We start from the raw sequence: 22720 nt of genomic DNA on the forward strand, positions 1-22720 counted from the left end.
AGATTAATCCCAATAAAGCTGGGAAGACTAACCACTTTAAGATAAAAAGATGATGACACTTTGATCTTTTATAAAAGCAGGTACTTAATCTCACAGGAGCTTCTGTTGGAAGACAAGCCCATCTCATTTCCCAGGACAAAAGCAACTGGGAAACTGATGCAGAATGAGCTGAAGTGCACGGCACACACCTCTAACTCTTCTCTCATGGAGTAAGTTTACTCAGGAGGGAATTTGCAGGGCTCTAGTCCAACCCCCTACTCAAAGCAGGACTGTCTTCAAAATCTGATGAGGTTGCTCAGTGCCTTGCCCAAGTGAGTTTTGAAAATCTCCAAGGCTAGAGATCACACCACCTTTCTGAGCTCCTGTTCCATTCTTTGCTCATTGTAATTTTTCTCCTTATATCCAGGTGGACTTCCCCTTGCTGCAGCCTGTGACCCTGGCACCTTGTCCTTGTACTGTCACCTTCTTTGGCTCTGTGCTTTCCAGCAGCCACTCTCCACAGCAGATCCCATGTACCAGGCACACCATGGTCAGTGAGGAGTATGCTCCAGCAGACAGCCGCAGGCAGGGGCTGTAGCTGGGACTGTGCCACCACACAAGTCTTAAACCCCAGGGAGCCCCAGGACTGGGCACTTTCCCTGCCTGCACCCAGGCATCTGATCCTGCCCCCAAATACATGTCATTCCTGAATGTACCCAGATTGTCACCCTGGTGCACCACACCACACTACCCCAGCTCTCACAGCATTGAAAACACTCCTGAGGGGATGTGCAAAGCAGAGGCTGGAACTGTTAAAAACAGATAAAACCAACACTATCTGGACTGGCCCTCAGAAAAGCCACCGTGAGCTTTTAGGGGCAGGAGCTACCAGGCAGAGCACTGGGACCAGGAGCTGGGAGTGCCTTATGCTGCTCAGCTCTTCCTGCAGGCAGGGAGAGACAATTTTGTGCTTGCTTCTTAAATAAACTGGGCACCTCTCCAAGTGTCCTGCTGTCATTTTAGGTCAACAGGATAACAACAACTGTGAAATAAATTAGGCCTCATCAAGATGTTCACTTTCAACAGAACAGTCTTTGTTAAAGTTTCCTTAATGATGGCAAGGCTAACTTCCAACTGATGAGGCTGCTGTGGGAATAGACACAGAGGATAATGATCCTGCAGGTAAGAATGTGTGCATCAGTTACTGGTCAATGCAAAAGGATGGAAAAAATGGTTCTAGGTGTCTCATGATATCAGGTGCCACACAAATCCATGTCCAAATCCTGTGGGTCAGTGATGACTGATGCCAGGGGACTGACCTTCCTTCTCACCTGAGCTGGGGACACATGCTTTTTTCTCCTCTTTGACCCACTTCAGTCGTTAACCTCCCTGCGTTTCTAAGCTAAGATGCACTTTAAGAGAGGTTTGAAGTCCTGTGCCAGAAGGGGCCAATGAGAGGAAGCAAACATTACAGCATTGGCAAGGAACACCAAGAAGCAGGTGTGCAACTTCCATAGGTAGCTGAATGGTGCCTGTGGGAATTCAGGCTCCCTGAAGGACGAGGAGAGCAGGAGCCTGCACAGATTAATGTATTATAAAGCACACTGGGGGTAATGAATGTGGTGATTGCAAAGAACAAACAAAGAGAAAACTAAACTTGTGCTTACATGTAATATAATGAGGGACACTAGGAAAATCCTGAGCTGTGCATTTACAGAACAAGGGCTTTTGTTGACTTCCAAGTTGGAGAGAGAGCCCATGCAATCCAAAGTCAGGTATGATGCTGCTCACAGCTCGGTTACATGCACAGATCAGATGTTTGTATAGGCTACCCTGGAAACTGCAAGGTGCAAATTAGCTCTGCATCTCTGCCCACAATTTTACATATATATTTGCAAGGGTTGTAGTTTTGGTGGGTTTTTTTCCTCCCTCAAGCAAAACAGCGTTAAGTTTCACATCAGCAAAAGAGACCAAATGCCTTCCAAAAAAATCTCATTTACCAATGAACATTAGAGGTAATACTAAAAGTGGTACATTTGCTGCTTTCTTCTTCCCTCATCCACTGTGCATCTTTCCTTTACTCTTATAGGTCAGAAGAGCAGACCCCCCAGAACAGGTATTTGTTATTCACTTAGTGCTCCACAGGAAGCTACCTGCAACTCCACACAATGGAGGCATAAGAATAATAATAATAAAAGTGGCAGGTAGTGGTGAAGCACCTTGGCCAGTTCTCAGTTATTCCGTCATTACTGCCTGGATGCAACTTCACCACACTGATGTTGTTAGAGGGAGTGGTGGGGGCTGAAGTCAGTGCTGTTCTCACCTAGCAGTGAGTTTGCTATATTCCACTCTGAAAAATTACTAAGTCTACCTAAAAATCACCTCTTTCGATTTCCACCAGCCTGTTCTTTTCTGGTTAAAAAAAAATCCTGTGTTATCACTTCTGTCAGCCTTGTTTCCCAAGCTGCAGGGTGACAAGCAGGCCAAAAGGTGAGGGATGGATATATCCTACAGTCAGTTAGATCCCTCATTTCTAGTCCTGATTTTGTTTGTGCAAGTTTACATCCACAGACCATTGGTGTTCACTCAACAGAACACTATTTTGCATGTGCAGAAACTATCAGAGTCTCAGCAGCCCTGGGTACAAATGAAAAGCTAGGTAAGAAGACAAGCTCTTGGCAATGCACAGATTATGGTTGTCTGTGCAAATTTCCTCAAAACAAAACAGATCGTGTACCCTCTAAGCCCTCCCTTGGGTGAACTGTAGTGAGAGTTTTCCAAAAAAATGGGTAACATTTCTCAATAAACCAAAAGGCCAGACGGGAACTGAGAGGAGGAAGAAGGAGAAAGGGGAACGACAGCATGAAAGTTGGCACTATTAGCAGACAGGGTTAACCTCCACAACCTTAAAAGTGCCCCAACCAGCATTTTTAGCAGGAAATCACCCAGCCTTGTCTATATGGCCATGTTACCCAAAGTAGTACATGTACAAGCTACATTCAATTTAGACTTACTGAGAGTGGCTGATTAAAGTAGAAGGAAGTATGCAAAATTCAGGGGAAACATTCAGAGACAGATGGGTGCACACACTCATTCCCATACGATTCCTGCTGACCGCACCAAAGCCTCCTTGCAGAGGTCCTTGATGCAAGTAGCACTGAGCATCTTCAGCCCAACATCTGCAATAAGAAAAATCAAGAGGCAGCTCATTCCTCTGCAGTCACACTGGGAGCTGCCAAGTCCACATCAGCCTGTACAGCAGCCAGCAAATTTTACCAGCTGGTGGCTGCAGTGTGGTCTGGAGCACACAGTGCCTCACCACCAGCAGCCTTGGAAGTGCTGGAGGACTAGGGCTTTCTAAAGACACAACTCCATGCAGGCAGGCAGCGCCCTGTGGAGATGTGCTAGCTCTGCAGAAGATACCCTAGAACCAGCACAGATACCCTGGCAATTTCACCCAGAATCCAGGCTAATTAGCCCATCCCAAGTGCCACACTAATATGCACATATGACTTTCTGGAGGCCAAGCTAGGGTCTCCACCTCACTGGGAAGATGCGTCAGCTCCCTGGGGACAAGCTCAGGGAGTCCAGCACAGCCTACTGCTACTCAGTAGAGACAACACATCTCATGCTTGATTTCCCTTACTTTTCCCCTCCATCTAGATAGTGGCAAGCTCCATCAGAAGCTACATGCCAGACCACCACTTTGGGTCCTCCTGGCTTTGCGTGCTCACAGGATAAGTGATAGTGACCACTGATATCCATCCTCTAGAAAGAATGAGCCAAGGTCTGCCACTATTGGCAGGGCCATGGGCTTGTAACAGCATTTGTGGAGGACAAGTCCCAGCTCTAGAAATCATGTCTTGTTGGCCATGTACTGTTTTGTTACCTCAGTTACTGTTTCCACAAGTGGCTGTTCTCTAATGTCCTATAAATGACAGAGAGGAAAGAGGTTCTCCAGAAAACCAGGCAGGCTCCTCACCAAATCACTCTCAGCCTTCCTGCTTCCTGGGGGCCTAGGAAGACTAGCTTCCATAGGGTGATGCTACTCCTGCAAAGACACTCCACAGCATCACTTAGCACTCAGTGTCCCTGCTAAGTTCAGGGGCACTGCTCACACTTATCATCCAGGGTGAACTCAGGGCCTGCAGAAGGTGAGTCAGAACAGAGGAGGATCAAGCTCAGGGTAAATCTGATGGTATAACCAGGTCATTCCAGATCATGCCTCTTCAGAACACTGTCCTGGCACAGGGGTCAGATTAGTCCCTACACAGCCACACCAATATTTACCATTCAGGACCATCACTGAAAATTATTGAGACCAGCAGGTCACAGCACATTTCAAAGCAGAAAGGTTTTCTACATTGCCCTCATCTCCTCACCAGGAACCTCAACCAAGTAACCCCTGGTCAGTCGGGATGGGAGACTGAGATCCCATTTGGAGGAGGCGCTCCAACTCAGGATTGTGAGGCAGAGGGGAGAATGGTACCACGACTGCCTCTGCTCCCTGCTTTCTCTCCATGAGCTACCTCCTCCCACATCCCATGCTTTCACATTCCTGCATTACTCTTTCAGCCCCTCACTCCAGGAGGACACTTTGGAGCTGGCTCATTCTCTAAGAAGTTGAATGGTTTCCTGACAACCCCCAGAGTGGATGTGAAAGCCAGGCAGGCAGCCCAGCTGCACTTGTTACCCTCTGCTGCCTTAACCACAAGGAACTGCTTCTCTTTAGTACAAGGCCCATCTGATGGGAGCTCGTAATGCTTCCCTCTGTGTGCTCCCGTGGTTGCTTGCAGTGAGACGACAACTTGAGATGCTTTACACTGTCTTGGACCTTTCCCTTTCCTTTGTCTAAGCAGGGAGACAGTTAAACCATAGCATCTAATTTTATGGCAGTATCAGGCCAAGCAACAGCTGAGTCCCAAAGACAAGCACATAGAAGGGGGAACAAATTGCATGAGTCAGACTAAAAGCTTCATAAATATTGACTGGTTTTAACAGTCCCCTAAGGAACAGAGAATCTCATTTTATAACTACATCTCCCTCTCCATTATGCACTCCCTCCTCTCAGGGAGCTGCGAGGGGGGCTGCTCTCCTGGCTTACATGCATATTATTTTAGTTCCTTTCTGTGCAGCCAAGCTGCTCTGTCAGGGACTTTGCACCACATGTCAGCAGAGTATCTGAGCACCTTCCAGTGGTACTTTAAATAACAGGACTGGAGTGGGTTTTGTTCTCTCAAATTCACCCCAGGGTAGAAGTGACACAGGCAGAGGAGAAATCAGATATTAAATGTGTAAGGGATGAAGGCTGAAGAGGACAGGGTGGTTTTACAGTACCTTCTACTCTGATTCCTACAGTTGGAGACACAGAGGAGCAGATAGATGCAATAGGAATGCAGATAGAAGAGACAAATGGTGTCAGGTCTACAACGGTGATACAGGCAAGAAAGGCAGACGCTATGGAAGAGAAGGGACTTGGCTACAGAAGATGGAAACAGTTTGTTGGGCATGTGAATAGACAGAGGTGATAGAGGCACATGGTGGGATGGGCAGGTACTCTAAGTCACTGCCCAGGATGGGGAGCAAGAGGACTCCTACCTTTCTGACATTGTGTCAGAATCACTTCTCCCCTGATGTGAGGGCAGCTCCCCTTTCTTGCCTGCTAAAAGCTCACCAACTTCTCCCCTGCTTTATTGGGACTGTCAAGCCCCCACCCTGCCTTTCCCTCTACAAGGCATGTCCCCTCCTCATTTCCAAATTTGTTTGCCATTCCCCACCCTCATCTTATTCTTAGAAACACTCTAGGCAAGAAAACAGTGATACATGAACCTCCCCATATGTACCACACAGTATAAGATCCTGTCTCCACCAGCTGAGACTACCTGGTTGCAGCCAAGTCCCATCCTTGGTGCAGAGGTTGCAGGACAGTTCATATGCCCTTTCTCCCAACCTTAAGTAAAGGCTCTTCCCTGACAGGTGTTCCCATAGCAGATTGCTTGCTTTGGGAACAAGCAAACTATGATTAAGCAGAGACCGTAAGACCACAGCAAAGCCTGTGGATGCTGTTGAAGCTCACCTGAAATACATGATGCATGGGATGTTTTCACATGTTCTCAGGAAGCTCTGGAAAAGAAAAAATAGCCTCCCTCTCTCCAAACCCCAGATGTACAGCATACAACGTGGTCTGGAAACCTGCCACTCCAAGCTGGCTCTGGAAAGTAGCCCTTTCATGTTCTCCTGCCTTCAGCAGCTCAACACTGCCTCCTGCATCTTACAAGTCACCCAAAACCCATACTGAATTCCCCTTGTCTGAGGCTCACTCTGAAACAGTAAACATTACTGCTTTGAGGTTAAACTAAGGTTAGGTTACTTGGGGACTACATCTCTTCTAGAGGCAGTCCTAGCTTCATTAGAGCCAACAGTAAAGCCTAAAGTGACTTCAGAGAAATTCAGATTCTATATAACATACCTGAAAGCCTTCACTGCTCCAAGATCTACTAATCTACCTGTCAGAGAAGAAGAGTCTATGCACAGAAAGAAGCTGAACATTTTGAGGAAGATGATGTCCAAGAGCAGCAAAGGCCAGCCGCTCCCTAGGGAACAGGGAGCCAAGTTTAGTGATGCTGCCAGCAAGAGAGGGACCTATCCCAAGGGGTGCAAGCAGGGCAGGCCCAGAGACAGCAGCCAGATTCAGTCAAGAGTCTGAATGATCAGGGAAGCCCATGATGATGAGGCAGATCCAGGGTCAAGCTGGAAGTCAAGCCACTAGTCAGAATCAGGCCTAATGACAGCAACCAGGATCAAACACAGCCCAGTGAACACCAGACAGGTCCACACTGATGGGACATGTCTGAGATCAAGTAAGGACATCAACCTGCAGGTCTCAGCCCAGATCAATATGGGCAGGCAAAGACATAGCTGACCTGCAGACCAGCATTCCTCCAACATAGCTCAGGCAGAAACAGATGTGGGCCAGGGCTGAGCTTAAATGGGGCTTCCCAGCCTATGCGCAGAGAGGGTGGGTGGAGGCCCCAGCTGAGGCTGCTCAGGGCTGTTAACACCCTTAGGGCCATGACACATGTACTCATCTCTATCACACTCAGAGCTGTCACAGCTGAGTTCAGTGGCATCTCAGCTGCTTGGGCCAAGTCTTCTCCATTCCTGCCCTCTGGATTGGTTGGTTTTGTCCACCCTTGTCAATTTTCCAGTTTCATTGTGTTTGACTACCTGAAGTCTGTATAGCTTTATGAAAAGAGAAACTTCTACATGAAGAGGCTCAGACAGACTAGGACTATGGGAGGTAGAGATGGAGCTCCCATCTTCATGTTCTCACTATCTCTGAGCTCTAGATAGAAGTTCTCAGTGCATGATGTAGAAGACATTATCACTGAGTGAAGTAATAGGGAGAATATGGAGACTATGTTGTTTTTCTATGGAGAATAAAATATGTAAGAACAATAAAATTCAATAGTATTTCCAGCACCCAGACAAATGGGCTAAAAGCAAAGGAGTTTTCCAGGTGGGAGTCTTACAGAAGCCCAACACTTCAAATCAACCATCTCATAATGGCAACAAATGCAAAAAGTCCATCAGCGTCTGGCACCAGCTGTCAGGCATCTATCCACCCACCGGCTCACAGCATCCAGTAATCTTCCTTCTAGTATATAAATGTGGAATGGCAGTCCTTCACCTTCACCACAGCCCTCATTTGAAAGGACTTGCACACTATATATGTTAGTTGCTTTCAGGGCTGAACAGTCGCAGTGACCCAGAACTGAAGTTCCTCCGCAGTGAAAGAGGAAATCCCAGGGAATAGCTCATCTTCCTGAAAGAGCCTGCCAATAGCCCATGATGCCTCACAGCCAAGGGTGGGAAAAAACAGTCAGAGATCTATGGATTCTGGATATCTAAGTCTATAGACTTAGACGAGATGGGGAAAACCACCATCTGTATCAAGGCAAACCCAATTTCACAACAGATTTCAGGACAGGCTAGTAGGGACCTGGAAAGGCCTTTAATACCAAGTAAAACCGGACTTGATCTTCCCTTAAGAATATGGTTTTGAGTCAGAGCTACTATTGTCCACCCTGGCCTCCTGTGCAAGGTGGTGCTCATCAGCTTATGGCCTCTGCTTTGTGGGGACTGCTCACTACCGACCAGTTTGAAATGGGCAGCTTAGGGAGACAGAGATGGCTGGAAAAGTGTTCCCTGTAGGACATAGGTGTCCTTCACTCCAAACAGAACTTTGTGAAGAAGAAAAGGGCAGTATGTCAGCTGTTTGATCACTGGTTCACAAGACTGAGAGAAAAGACAAGTTTGGTTTATTTGTACATATTATATCTGCAGGGAAAATCTTGTAATATTTCCTTAGTAGAGAAGTATTCCTTAATGGAAGCATCACATTCATTTTCATAGGCACTTCTTGCAAAAAAATCTGAGCCTCTCCTCCCTCATTTTTTAGTAAAAAGTAAATATTAAAAGGGATATTAAAAGGCTAGTCATCCTATAGCTATGCAAGGTGCACAGCAAGTTGTAGGGAGAGCTGGGGACCAGAAGCCAAAAGACCAAACATGGAAATGGTATTGTCTTTTAGTTAAGATGAAGTGCAGGTACCATCAGATGAAGCTATGTTGGGTAATCTGGCATGATGTGGTATCAAAAAAGCACATGAGGTGAGTCACTAGGAGTTATGTACAAGTCAGAGCTTGGCCAAAGTGTAGTACAGATGATTCAGTTCTGCAGAAGAAGCAGAAGTGAAGAACAAAGTTTAGCACTGTTACTATTACAACATTTTTCTTGGTGAGGTCGTATATAGAAAACTAGCAGCAGGTCCCCGATCAATAGTGATGGACAGGCAACAAATAGAAGCCAAGCCAAGATGTAGTCATGACCTGAGAAGACATGGAATACATGCAATGTGCCTCAATACTTTGCTCTAAACTAATGAAATATTGCTGTGCAGCCAGAACGAGCATCTGACCTTCCACTTCTTTTTTTCCCCAAGAAAAAACTGAAGACAGTTGCCCATCCTTGATATATTCCATATCTGCTGCCAAATCTACACTCCCCCACTCAGACACAATCCCAAAATAGGGTGTGATGCCTTTCGCGTTGACAAAGCCGTAAGTCACGGTGAGCGAGACACACTCAACATCCTCCAATCAGTTAAATGAAAAGAACTCTCCCCCTCTGTTTTCCACCACTTCAGCACTCATTAGATCTCACATTAATTAATATAGGCACTAGGAAGTGAGATGATAAATTACAAAAACCCATTAACCTGATTCTGTCCGAACTGGTGACATACGGCAACTTGTACGTTAGACAAATCTTCCTTGCTAATGTGGGAGTCCTCATGTCTGAACTCCATTAAAGCAGCAGCCCCAAAAATATATTTTTTATGTATGTATGTATGGAATGTATATTGACGTGCGTGGACAGTGCATGCCGGTGGGAACATCAGAATTCATTAGATCAGTCTGATATGAGATATATTGAACAGGTTCCATCTGACGTCTGTTACTAGGTTGTTCTGTCCACTCCCAAAGGAGTGAATCATATTGACAGGTTGAATTATATCTCAAGAGATATTTTTCTCCCCTCCTCCAAAGGCCATTTGCAATCACGGCACATCCACTGCCTCTTAAAAGTGAGCTCATCTGGCACTGGGTTGCATTGAAGTCCTCCACCGTGCCTGAAGGAAGAATGCTTTTGGGTGGTGGGAACATGGAGAAGATGTGGTCTGTCCAGCTGTCCCTTGGAGTGCTAGCCATCTTGACCATGACTGTGTATGTTCCATCTACACATGGAGAGCCTTTTTTACTACAAGGTAAGCTGGAATACAGACTGGATGACATAGGTAAGTAGTTATCTTTTTGCTTTGCTTTGCTGCTTGTCATGGCCATGCAACATTTGCTTATCCGTGAAAGAAAATAAAATGAACGTTGAGCTATACCAGTCAATTAACATGGGTGCTACCCAGACACTTGTTCCTATTAGCATGAGCTAAAGCTGTCCTTGTGGTCTGCAGCTGGTCGTGTGACACATTCTGCTAATCAGTAAAAATATCAGATCTGGTGAAATCTGGTAAGGGTAGCTCTTTTTCTCCCAAAAGAAAATTTCCAAGGAAAAACATTAAAATATCAGAGAGTAGCAATTCCAGTATGCACCATATGAGATTTGACAGCTCATAAATGTCAGTAGTAGGGTGCTGCTGAACTTTTTTTATTCACAAAACTTCTTTATATGTTCTTCTCCCATAATTTAAATTAATCTTAGCTTGAACTTATTCTGCAGGGAAATGTCAATCATTAATCTTCTTTCTTAAAGAGACTTGCCAGTAGAAAAAAAAAAAGCAGCTAAATATAGGCTTGAAAATAACATTGCTTTTCATATTATTTTTCTTCTTATATCACCTATTTATTTTTGTAATGACAACCAAAACATTCCTGAGGCCACCCTATCTAAATACTGCTTCTGTTTAGTTTTTACTAGAGTGTTTATAGGGGTTTTTTTCTGTAGCAAATCCCCCAAATTACTAAAAGTAGCTATTTTAATATCATAACTGTCTTTCAGACTTAGGAACGAGGTTTATAGCACTCCACGCTAACTGCAAGTTTTACACAGTGTGTAGCTCTGCTAAGTCCCTCGGGTTTATTTCCAGAGATCACAATCAGGACCAGTGGCTTCAGCCGCAGTGTGAGGCAGGGTTGAGTCTGGCCAAATACTTGGAGCATCACTTTGGCCAGGGCCCCTCTGCTTCTGCAGATTTATGTGACTTTGGCTAATGGAGCTGATTCCCACATACTCTTGAGCATCCTTGAGGCTCATCTGGTACAATGTTTTGTCTCGTGTATAAAAAATAATTGCATTCATCCCATCACAACTAAGTAGGGCTGATGGCTATACGAGACCGTTTTCTCCTTTCCCACCTCCTTGAAGGGAGTGAGCAGAAGTACTAAAGATACTGGAAGAAGAGAAAATAAGCATTTCTGCATAATTTCTTTGCTTTTTCCATGGATTCTGTAGGCATCTTCCAGGGCTTTTCAGGGTCTGGGTGTGGAGCAGGGGTGTTCAGACCAAAGATTTTAGGGAATGGCCATTCTCTTTGTAAAGTCTGGCTCCCATTCTGTCATTCTCAAAAATGAATGCAACATTCAAGTTTCAGATGATCCTGGAAATCTGTTCAGGAGAGCTGGGAGGGTCTCAGAGCCTTCAGGGCTCTGATTAGTCCCATCCCCTGTGTCCATTGGTTTCTGCTGAACCCTTGAGCTTCACAACCATTCATTTGAGGGCATAGCCACAACCACTAAAGCAAAACCACTGAGCAAGCTGCCTAAAGGGGCCTCATAGAGAGGCCCAAACTGCTTTAGGACTGCAGCTTGGGGAGTTTTTTCCTGGAAAACAGAAAAATTCTGCATGGCCTACAGCTACTGTAAGAGGCTTCCTTGGGGATAAAGAGGCTTGCTTTAAACTCCTCCACACTTTGGCTCTGTTCAGGAAGAATCCTTTAATACCACTGGCAATCAGATTGAGCAGCCCCAAGGCTGAGTGAGCGCAAGAATAGACTGCAGGGCTGTAGGGCTTTTCAGCTATGGTACCCCCATGTCAGCCCTCATGAGGAGCAAGTTCCCACCTCCATTGGCCCTGGGAAGATGGATGGGGTGAGGGGCAGTTTTGAGAAGAGAGGCTCTTGTGGGTTGCTGTCTGGCTTTGCAGAGGCATCCACTACACCCACCTTGCAGAAGAGGCTGAGACTGTCTAAATCAAGGTGATGTCTCCAGCCTTCTGCAGCCAGCCATGCTGTTGAGGCTGCAGTGAGGCTGGCCAGCAGCCCGGAGCTGGCAGGGAAGGCTCCTCCATCCTGCACCCTTTCACTGCGCAGCCCTCACTGCCTGGACATTTTGTTCTGTGCTCAAACATCTCCCTTTTCCCCCGAGCTTCTTCCACCCTGACAAAGTGCTGACAGGAGACATTTTCTTTCCACTTCTTAGCCTTCTTAATTTTTGTTTTAATGTCAGGGGCTAGAGGTTCCATCCTTTTTGTTGTTAGAGATCAAGAAAGGTATGTTTTATGTGCTGCAGAGAACCGAGTGCTTCCGGAGAGAGGAGACACAAATCACGAGGACACCCTGCTGACTCTGCTTCTTAATAAGAAGCTTGCATGGCGGAGACCAGAAAATATTGGTAAGCGAAGGGGATGGGAGATCTCAGCTTCTTGAATCTGTGTTTGCATGAATGTAAGCAACCTGCTCCTCAGGTTCCTCAGAAATACCGACTGCTCACGAAGTAGAAGCACCCAGCATGGTGCCTACATGTGATTAATGTCAGGTGTTCTGCATCATGGGACTCCTGGACCTGCTTTTGCAATGCGTTGTAAAACTGCCCAAAACCACACACCCTAGATCCTCAGACACTCAACACTGAGCTGCCAAGGGAGCATATGTGTGTGTACACAACTCATAACAAGAAGAGATGCTGCTGAGTCCCAGTGCCCCTGCTATCCTACTAGACTACTATGCCTGGGGCATGGGCCAGCCTTGGGAGTCACCTCTCCCCCCACACCCCATACAGCCCCATGTGCTTTGAGATACAGCTCAGTGTTTTGCTGGCATGCTAAAACCAGCAGCATCTTGTGAGCACACAGGGCAGTGGGGCAGTGTCAAGATTTTGCAGAGAGCATACGGCTGAGATCCCTTGGGGTCAGGTGTAGGCTGGGACAAAAGTATTGGGACCTCCCGTCTGAGCCTGAGCCTCTGCTACTGCTGCAAGAGCTTGAGACAACAGGCTTTTCCCACACAGTGGAGAGGCCAAAGACGGGCCACGTGGAGGCTTTTCCTGTCCATGCTCTGTGAACAGGCACCAAATTTATAAAGCCACCCGCATGTTGCGACAGCCTCTAAACTCAGCCCTGCTGAAGAGAAACTTGGGCTTTCCACTATGCACAGCAATGACAAGCGCCATATGGATTACAGGGGTCAGCTATTCCCACGACCACCGCAGCCAGGGGAGGGTTTGGGCCGTATGTGGTGGTCTCAGAGCAGGAAGCTGCCCTTCCCTATGAAAACAGCCAAGAACAGGGCCCAGCAAAAATTTTGTAATGAAAATCCATTTGTCAAAATCACTCAGTTCTCTTCCCAAGCCCCTTGTTAACGCAGTGAGGCAGTGGTTAAACAATCCTGGGACAAATAAATAAACACAAATAAATCAAGTCCTTATACTAACAAAAGCATTCTTCTTGCAAAGGGGATGTATTCAAGAAATAACATTTTTATGATTGGTTTATGGATTATTGCACTTATTATTCCTAGAGGAAAGGCTGCATTTTATGCCAGACAATTGAATATAATGAATCTCTGAGCAGAGCACAGACAGAGGATTTACAGCAGGCAGTTTCTCAAGGCTTCATCCATAAATTAACTTCCTTCCTCCTGCCTGAGATAATCTGTTCCAAATTTCGACCGCTGTTCATTTTCTATTCATAGCAGTCATTGGCCAAGCTTACAGTTTGTGTAAAGTTGAGCCAAAATAGGCACTTGAAACTCTGAAAGAGGTAAAAATGTGAATAATAATAATAATAATAATAATAATAATAATAATAATAATAATAATAATAGCTTAGGTGGCACTTTTCACTTGTAGATATGCAGGCCTGGCTGTCCCTACCTTATGGATATGTAAAAACTTGCTTAAGAGGAATCTGCCTGAGGTCATTGCTGGCAGTGCCAGGAACGGAGCCCTCACCTCCTGACTCCCAGCCCATCCCCAGACCGTCTCTCAAACCGAGCCCTGATGTAATGGATCTGCTTAGGAACTGCTGCTTTTTCTGTTGGATGAATATCTGTCAGAAAATATTCAGGGTTTTTCAATCGAATTGTTTCCTTCTTGAAGGAGAAACTGAGAAGGCAGTCAGCTCTTTCTTGGCACTCTCCTGTTCAGTTTCAAATGTTTAAAAAAAAAGCCCAAGTCTGGCAATGTGTCTGTGTGCTGAAGTCTTATCTGAAATCAGGGGGAATTATGTCCTAAATCCCCTTGGAGATGCAGACCAATGCCTGCTGCCACATTAGGAGCAGACAAAGGAGGCAGCTCCAGGGCTGGCTTTTGGATTTCTTGTGGGGCCCAGCAGAGACATTCTTTAGCTCTTTCCTGGCTCTTCTGCTTATTTTAGTACATTTTTTTCCCAAACTGGCACTTAGAACCAGCTGATTGCTTTGTGTTTCACTCCCAGGAGAACTGCTATAGTCCAGTCACTCAGCTTTGACTGAGCTCGTTTTTTCATGGTGCTTTCCATTGTTTCAGCTATCTTATTAAAAAAAATTAACTGTTTTTGACATTAGTTTGAGTCCAGAATAAGGTACCTCAGTCCTCAAGAGAAGTGAGATTGAAATCCCCCATCCCTTCCTGCAGCTTTCCCTATTGCTAGTCCAGGCCCTTCCCAATTCAGCTGGAGGCTTTAGATCCCGTTCATTTCCCCTTCTCCTGGATGGGATATCTCAGTGCAGCTCATTCATCCATCTGCATAATTTTTTGACAGTCTAGTACAGTAATGCTCAGCCTTGAGATCTCTAAGCCTGATCTATGAAGCTGGTCCCCAGGTCCCTGTGCTCCCCTAACATTCAGAAGTGCGAAACCCATGCACTCACTGCTATGTTACTTTTCCTGTTGCTCCACTCTGCCAGCCCTGGTGTTTGCTGACTTACTGAGCAATAAGCTAGGCTAAATCTGTGTCTTCTGACTTCTGCCTGCATGGGTGATGTGAGGGTAAACAAGCCTTAAAGGAAGCAATGGTAGTGCATATGAAAGGCCAGTGACAGAAAAGCCAGCATTAGGGATTTTCTGTTATCAGGATGAAAATTAAAAAGCAGCAAAGAGGTTCACCTGAGTTGGTATCACACAGTACGTCACCTTGTTGGGCCAATCCCCCTAGAGCATGGTGAACGATAAAGAAGCCTCCCTCGTAATGGAGAATTAGGGTAAAGTCCCATAGAATTCAGAAGAGAAAGCCTGCTTTTCTGTCACTGTTTCTGCTACCATAGATTTGGAGATCACTGTCAGGAAATAAATGATAACTAGGTCTTTTTTTGTCAACCACTGAAGAGGTTAAATGAAGAAACTGTTTGGGATTTGAGCTTGGGAAGCAGTGCAGATACTGATGTTACTCTCTCCCTTCTTGCAGACTGGGAGCTGGCAAAGAAATTTGAAGAGCTTGAACAGGTGAGAGGAGCAAATGCACAGACACATATATGCATACTGTTGCATGAATAGCTAAACAACTGTGCATATTGTCTTTATGCCCTATTCTTCTATCTTTACATCCTGCTGCTCTTCATTCTGCTGCTATAATGTAAGCATGTATTACACAAAGGGAAAAGCAGAACTTGGGCTAAATAGCTGCGCAAGCTGGAAAAGGTAAAAAGAGAGCAAGGCTATAGACTAGTGCAATAAAGGCTGAGGCAGCTCTTGCCTCTGCCACCAGTGAAAGGTCAGCGAAGGCTAAGCCAGGAAAAAAATAGATGCCAAAGAAAATCACCATGGAAGAAAAGGGAGGGAGAAGGGGAGGTCTTGCTGCCTTCCTAGGCATTGCATCAGCTGGCTGCATCTGATAACGGGTTGAAGTTAGAGGGATAGCCACTGCACACCTAATCCAGACCAATTTTTTTCTGGGCTCTTTACTAGTAAGGGAGGACCTACCCAGGGTCATCCTGCTGTGCTGTGCAGAGTGCACACAGAGATAGCAAGAGGAAGCCCCATCCTACGCCGTGTTTCCAGGACCAGGGAAAGGTGTGCAGCAACCTTGACACAGCTCCCACTGTGTCCCAAAGCCCGAAAGCAGTGGAAGCCCTTTTTACCCTTTCTCAGGCCAGGTCCAGCTGTTGGCACGGATCCTGGAGGTCCTGCTGGGTTCCACTCGGCACTTTTCACTTCAGACTGAAAAACCACAGTGCAGCATGCCAGACAGGAGGCTGCCAGCTCCTACCCCAGCCCCTCACTCCAGAGCTGAGGGACAGTAAGCTCTGGCTTCCTGGGAGCAACACTGCCAGAGCAGAAGACTGGATCATGGCCATAGATGTTTCTGTAGCTACAGATGGAGAAGAAATACCATGGACTTTTCATGTTATAATCAAGAGAAGTTAGCAAGAGCTGGGGGGAAGGGAGGGACAGCCCAGAGCAATGGAGAAGCAATGCTCTCTGCTGCAGTGGGTGGATGCCCAGACACCTCCTGCCCCAGCACTGACTTGACTCTTAGTGGTGCAATGTCCTTCTACACAGCCTCCTCTCCACAGGGGTTTGCACCCTGGGGTGTGGGGAAAGAGCAGATAGTGCCTACACTGCTGCCACCAAACAAGCAGCTTAACAGAGGAGGACATGAGGAGGAATGAGTGCTCCAAAGGCAGATCCTCCTGGAATGGTCCTGCTCTAGGGAAGACCCTGTCCTCCCCAGTGATGCTGTCAGCCAGGCTGCCTGTACCTCCTGCCTGTGGGCCGCCCTGCGCTTGCCAGCACGCTGCAGAGCTCCTCATCATGGGGCATTTGTTTACTGCTCTGTTTGTTTTTAAACAGCTGGAGAAGTTGAAGGATCAGCTCTCAACTGAGGAAGGGTCAGAGGTGGCCTATGCCTTGGAAAGTCTCTCAGCATCCCAGCCCAAAAAGCGCGGTAGGTTTTGGGTTAGAGCCCTGCAGCCGTCCTGTCCAGCTCTCATCTCCAGGGCTTCCTTTCTGCAACAAAGACAGTGACAGTAAACATGCCCCAAATATGCTGAAAACCAGGTTGGCAGCTTTTCTAGCAGTCCTGGCCCTCTCTTGTTAATGGCTGGCTGGTTTAGCAGCTGGTGAGAAGGACTGTGTACCCAACCCTGCCTGCTGGCAGGGCAGATACACTGGGTCTGCACACCCAAGACCTCTCTGGAGGCAGTCAGTGTTGCATCCCTCTTTTCACAGAGGAACATGGGGTTATATGAGCAATGAGTGCCTGTCCTGGAGGGGGTGAGTTCTGTATGAACACGTCCCTGCAGTGCGCCTGTTGCTTTGCTCTGGGCACAAAGCTAGTGATGAAGGCATAATGAGGCATGTGGACTGCATGCATTCCCCTCTGCCAAGGTCACTGCCTCCCTACAGAGAAAAAAGGAGCACTTGTTTGTGCTGCTGAAAAGCAGCTAAAAAGGATGTGGAAACCAACCAAGAATGCAAGGAACTAAGATCTGGTAGGTCCCCGAGTTGGTCTCCAAGCTTTGTCCAGTCTGTATGCAGTGAGCATACTGCACCAGTGCTCCTGCAAGGCTGCCCCTGACAAGCACATGGACAATGCTGTTCATGCTGGCTTTCAGTGGATTCCTCCACAAAGCAGTGGCAGCTGTAAACCAGAAGTCACTGATGACAGATCTGGCCTAAAAACAAAAGAGCTCATTCTGCCCTTACCCCACATGCTCTGTGCATGTGCAAGCTGACAACCTGCCAGACAGCCAAGACAAAATCCCTTTGTGCAAGGCTTGCTTAAGTGCTTAGGTGATCCTTAGACAATCTGCAATTTATAAGCAACCCTGGAGGCTGTCATTAATTTGGCTAATCTAATTCATGCCCCCACCAGTCTGGAAGGTTCAAATGTAAATAAAACTACTTCCCTCTGCCAGGTTTAAATCAGATTCTGCCAGAAATTAAAGCAGAGAATCTCTGCCTTCATCTAAAGTCCTTCCAGTCTGGGAGGAGCTCGTGTCTCAGCATGAGCACTGCTGATTAGTAGAAGACTTCTCCCAAGATCCTGCTTTCAAAAACCAGGTAGAAATCTCTTCTCATACTTGACAATAGAAGACTAGCACAGGATTCAAAGAACAGGGCATGCTGGTGATACAGCTAGTTTTTCCAACACCAAAATGTTCATCCTTCCCTAATCTAGTCTTCTTAGAAGATCCCATAGAGATCAATGTTGTTTGGAGGACAGTTAGCAGCAGAGTGATAGAGTGACTGGTTTTAAAAAAAAATTGTAAGGACCAGATCCAGTCTCTCCAAGTCAGTATCCTGCTCTTCCTGTCAGCCACAGGTGAAAAACCCTGCACACACCTCTGAGGCAGCAAAACTGCTGGCCAGTCGACAGGAAAGAAAAAGCTGATTCCTGATATTGCTGAAGTAGAGCAAAAGGAAAAGCAAACCCTTATAAATCAAGCAACACGGAAACAAGTTTTAGACCCCTTATTTACACTATAAGCAGCTAAAAGAAACACCTTCTAAAAGTGTTACATGAACTCAAAGCTGGTTATTGAGATGTGCCCAGAAACCACAATGCTGGCTTCACACCCCAACTCTCTCAAGCCATGGGGCTTTTGAAATCCACCCCAGGGCCAGAGTGGGAAGCTGGAAAAAGTCTCTTGGATGCTAACACCCTTCTCTTGTATCCCTTCCCAGCCTGCTTTTGGAAATACTGCATCTGAAGGCTTGCCAGGACTGGAGGATGAAGATGAGCCCTTCCCCAAACTGCCTTGCTGGGTATTAATGTGTTAAGAGTTCATTCTGTTCTCTCATCATGCTGCTAACTTGGATGCACTTCATGACCACACCACAGCCAAGTCTAACAGGGACTGTGACAGGAGCTGGTAGCCCACTACCACTCTCCACTGTTCCCTCCTTCCAGGTTTAACCTACCACAATCTTCTACTTGGAAGATGCTTCCCAACTTTCTTTGCTGTCCTGTGTGTGCCATTCAGTCTGCTGCCACTGTACACTCCTCCCCTTCTCACCAGCTGCCCCGAGGCACCAAACACTAACTCAGTTCCCCTGAGCTTGGGCCTCTGCCCACATCTGCAGACATTGCTCACAGTGGTGTCTGGGCTTCCCGTCGCCTCCTACGAGCAGGTCTGTGATGACCTAACACCCGCTGTTGGGACAGGAAAGCAGACCGAGTGTAATGTGAAGGGCTCAGGGCTGCCTGCCTCGGCTTGCTGAGCCAGAGCCATTCCTCATTGTGTCCTGTCAGCGTACACAGTAGGTTTGGGGGAGGACAGGCACAGAAGTCTGGATCCTTTGGATATCATTCCAATAAAGATTTTCTGTTGCACAGAGGCACGTGCTGTTTCCTTTCTCACCTCCTGCAGAGGCCCAACGGGCAGCACATTTCCCTTGATGTAGGCTCTTGTTACCTTAATGGTTCATGTGAAGTTTACAATGGGAAAAAAGCTCCCATTAAACACCTAGGTATAGCAACACTGGCCTGTTTTAATGTGCCCGAGGAAGAGAGCCTTCCTTTTGACCAGAATTGGGAATGAGAGTTGGGTCTTCCTCATGGATATGTGTGGGCTGCTGTCCTCATAGGACTGGACCAGACCCACTGATTTCTACCTGCTCACCTCAAAGAGATGTTTTGAGCAGAGATTTTTGGCTCATCTGGCTGGTCAGTGCAGATGCTAGCTGGCTTTTTCTACCGCAGAATTATGTCTGCCCCTGTCCAAAAGGAAGAGATCACAATCCATTAGTGGTTCCTACATATATTCATCTTAAGTCATGTTATCCATGTATATTTGTATCCATGTATATCCATGTATATTTGTATACATGTATATCCATGTATATTTGTATCCATGTTATCCATGTATATTTGCAAAAACAAAGGACCATGTTCCCAAAGGTGTAAATTCAGAATAAATCCTGATATTCACTTTGAGGTTTCCAACAGTGTAAATGAGAGCAGAATCTGGTAGCCACTGTGAATGTATGGACCAATTTTGACTAGAATTGAACTGTCTCTCCAGCCCTGTCGAGCCATGCTATTTAACTGTAGCTTGCATACTACATATTCTTCAAAACTTTACCTCTCCAAAAGCTGTAATTACCACGCTACACTCATTGCCTTGGGCTCTGGCAAGAAGCGCATGCTTACCACAGCAGTACCTTGTATGTACTTCATTAACAGGAGACCTATTAATCCTATTACAGTCCAAAGCCGGCATCTATGGAATAAAACCAGCTTGATTATATAAGGGAGGTCTAATGACATGCAAAATACACTTTGCTGTTAACATTAATTCTTTGTTATTTCCTTGGTAGTGATTCAGAACGCATTTCCCATTTTCTGTTGCTTTTGTGCAAGTGAAAAGGTATGTGGGAGCATACTTTCACATACCCTCACAACAGCACCAAATCCAGGAAAAAATTATAGCCTATTGCCAAGAGAAAGGTCTTTCTTTAAGAGTTTGGTGCTCCAGCTGAAAGGGGGGTGTATTACAAGAGCTGCACTGACTGCCCCAAGCTGGTGTTCAGCTCAAATGCTTTCAGGATGCTTTCAGGATGCTTTCAGATGCTTGCAGGAAATCCCAGTGCAACGAAAGGCTGGAGCAGCAGGCTCCATCTGTTACCTGCTAGCTGTAGCCATGGCTTCCCAACCTGGTGTGACAACTCATCAGCAAGTCAGGAAAAGGAATACAGCGTCTGTGGCTATTTAACAACTTGCTCTGATCCTAGGCACAGGAATTCCCTGGAGTGCAATGCACCATGTTGCTTAGTAGTGATTTGCAGTCCACATGGTGTGCTACATCCTATCAGCGCAGTTATTTAAGTGCTCCTGGTACCCAAACTATCCCACTATTTCCTCACAGGCACTATATGCTGCTGTGTTAGCTGCTTCTGCTGGAGTGACGAATAAGTGTTGAATGCAATTCATTTACTAATTCGAAGCAAAGGCGGTGATGCTCTCCTTAGGCCCACCCTCAACATGTCACTGTGGGGGTCCTGTTCTTTCTCCTAAACAAGCAGAACAGAAAGTCTTCCTCAGGTGCCACCTCCACATCGTGGCTGCTCACACCTTACCTATGCTTGGGCAGTCACTCTTGCTAAAGTTAATGACCCACAGGCAATAATTAAAGGGATTTCCCTTAGACATTCTAGTAGACCATGTTGATTTATTAGCAGAAAATCTGCACAGGCATCTGAATGGATTTGCGAACAGACAGCACAGGGCAAATCTAGCGTGCAAAGGATGCTGCAGTGTATCCTCATTTCACATTTGTTGACATCCGTGCTATGCAGAATGACTGAAGCTATCCAATATTTTCTACGAAAAAAAATTGTGGTGTTCAGCCTTTCAGACATCATCATATTTTAAACAGCCAGTTTTAAACCTGCCAATTTATGGATTTTGAAGAGTGCTTTTTGAGCCACAGGAGGTCTCAGTGTGCTCTGTGGTGGATGGGGCAGAGAAACAGAAAGGCTGTTGCTTTCTCCCAAGTAATCCACGCAGTGAGGTGGGAGCCAAGAGCAGGACCGAAGCTTCCAGCTCCCAGTTCCGAGCAACACCACCAGAGACACCTCTGTCCTAGTTGCTTTCACATCACCCTTCAGATGGAGGGCATTTCTGCACACAACTTACAGGCTTTAAAACCCCTCTTTATTTGGAAGCTCAGGCTAATACCTGCCAACTCTTAAATACTTTTATGATCCAGCAGTGTCTTTGCAAAGCTGCTGTGTTAGCATTGGAGTCCTCTGATCTGAGTCTCACAAAATATGTCACGCAATGATTCTGTCCATGCTGCTTTTGACAGACAGCTGTATGAGTGGTCAGGTCATCACTTCCATAATCTGCCCTTGCCCCGTACATATGGCTACCTTGCAAGCAGATTATCTGCAGACTGTCTCGATGAGCTCAGTGCAAGAAGATAACTGTTTACTAAACCACATGGCGGGCTCAGGATAGGTGGTGGCAGTGCACTGCAGAGGACAGGGTCTGGGCTTGTCTGGGACTGCATTTGCAGACTTGCTTCTAGCAGGGACAGAAAATCTTGTCTCGAGTCAGCCAGTCTACAGGCACCCACTCAATCCAGCTCTCAGAGCCTTCACCTGCAAACTTAAAGGCAGAAAATGAGCAGTGGGACCAGGGGAAAAGCAGGGAGCAGAAACCCAAGATGACCACATACAGCCTTACAGCCCTTCTTTCTTTCTATGACTTTCAAGAGCTTGGTCTGGAAAGCATCTGTGGTGCTTCACCTCACACACAAGTACTGGCAACTCACCCACAAGGGAGGAATGATCATCTAACTCAGCTAGAAAGTGCTCTGCTTGATGGGAAAGATGGGGGCACCTCTTGATGTGATTCACTGGTTTGTGCAGCTGCTCTCAGCAGCATTAGCCTGGACTGGAGATGCCAAGAAAAGCAGTTTCTTGCAAACTTTCTGTAGCTGGGCCAGTCCTGGTCTCAGGGCAGGGCTGTAAGCAAGAAGGAAAATGGGAAAGACCCCTGCTATGGCTGAGCACTGCCCCCTCTCAGACATGAATTGGATGCTACCTTCCCTTCTGAGTGGGAGCCTCAAATCCCACCATGGCCTGAACAGGGGCAATTGCCCCAAAGTCCCAATCCTCACAATAGCTTTAACTTCAAAGACTCATTGACTTCCCAACTCCTTTCCTGTAGCTGACTGAGAAGCTGACTGTATTTTCCCCTATTTTGCTAGCTGATGGCCAGGTGCTTTGTGCCTCATAAAAGGCTAGGAAATTAGCACTTAATTCCTAACTCCAGTCTTACCCTCTGCCTAACACAGGGTGTTTGGCAAGAATAATTTTTTTGTTAGTCCTGCATAATCCCTTTCTCAATGGATCTTCTTTTGCAATGCTAAGGATGATTTATACCCAAGAATAGCAATCCAAGGAATTTAGCTGACATGGACCAAAGACCAAGAAGGAGCATGTGGGGTTTAGAAAACATCAGCTAGGAATCTTAGCATTGAGATGTCAGGAAACACCTCTTTTCAGCTATATTTTATATTTTT

The 22720-nt window shown here is 46.3% G+C and overlaps 1 protein-coding gene across 3 annotated transcripts; it reads left to right on the forward strand.

Moving 5' to 3' along the window:
* The first annotated feature begins 9684 nt into the window (after window positions 1-9684).
* On the forward strand, window positions 9685-18400 carry UTS2B (urotensin 2B). 3 transcript variants are annotated; one of them, XM_072868471.1, is made up of 5 exons: window positions 9685-9838; window positions 12063-12164; window positions 15154-15191; window positions 16539-16632; window positions 18375-18400. In XM_072868471.1, the coding sequence occupies exons 1-5, from the start codon at window positions 9685-9687 to the stop codon at window positions 18398-18400; spliced, it is 414 nt and encodes a 137-aa protein (XP_072724572.1). The 3 variants fall into 3 exon arrangements, with proteins under 3 accessions (XP_072724572.1, XP_072724573.1, XP_072724574.1); XM_072868472.1 differs by having other exon boundaries at window positions 9685-9808; XM_072868473.1 differs by having other exon boundaries at window positions 9685-9808; window positions 16539-16629.
* Window positions 18401-22720: the final 4320 nt, after the last annotated feature.

This window comes from Ciconia boyciana, chromosome 7 (assembly GCF_034638445.1).
Source record: "Ciconia boyciana chromosome 7, ASM3463844v1, whole genome shotgun sequence".
NCBI lineage: Eukaryota > Metazoa > Chordata > Aves > Ciconiiformes > Ciconiidae > Ciconia > Ciconia boyciana.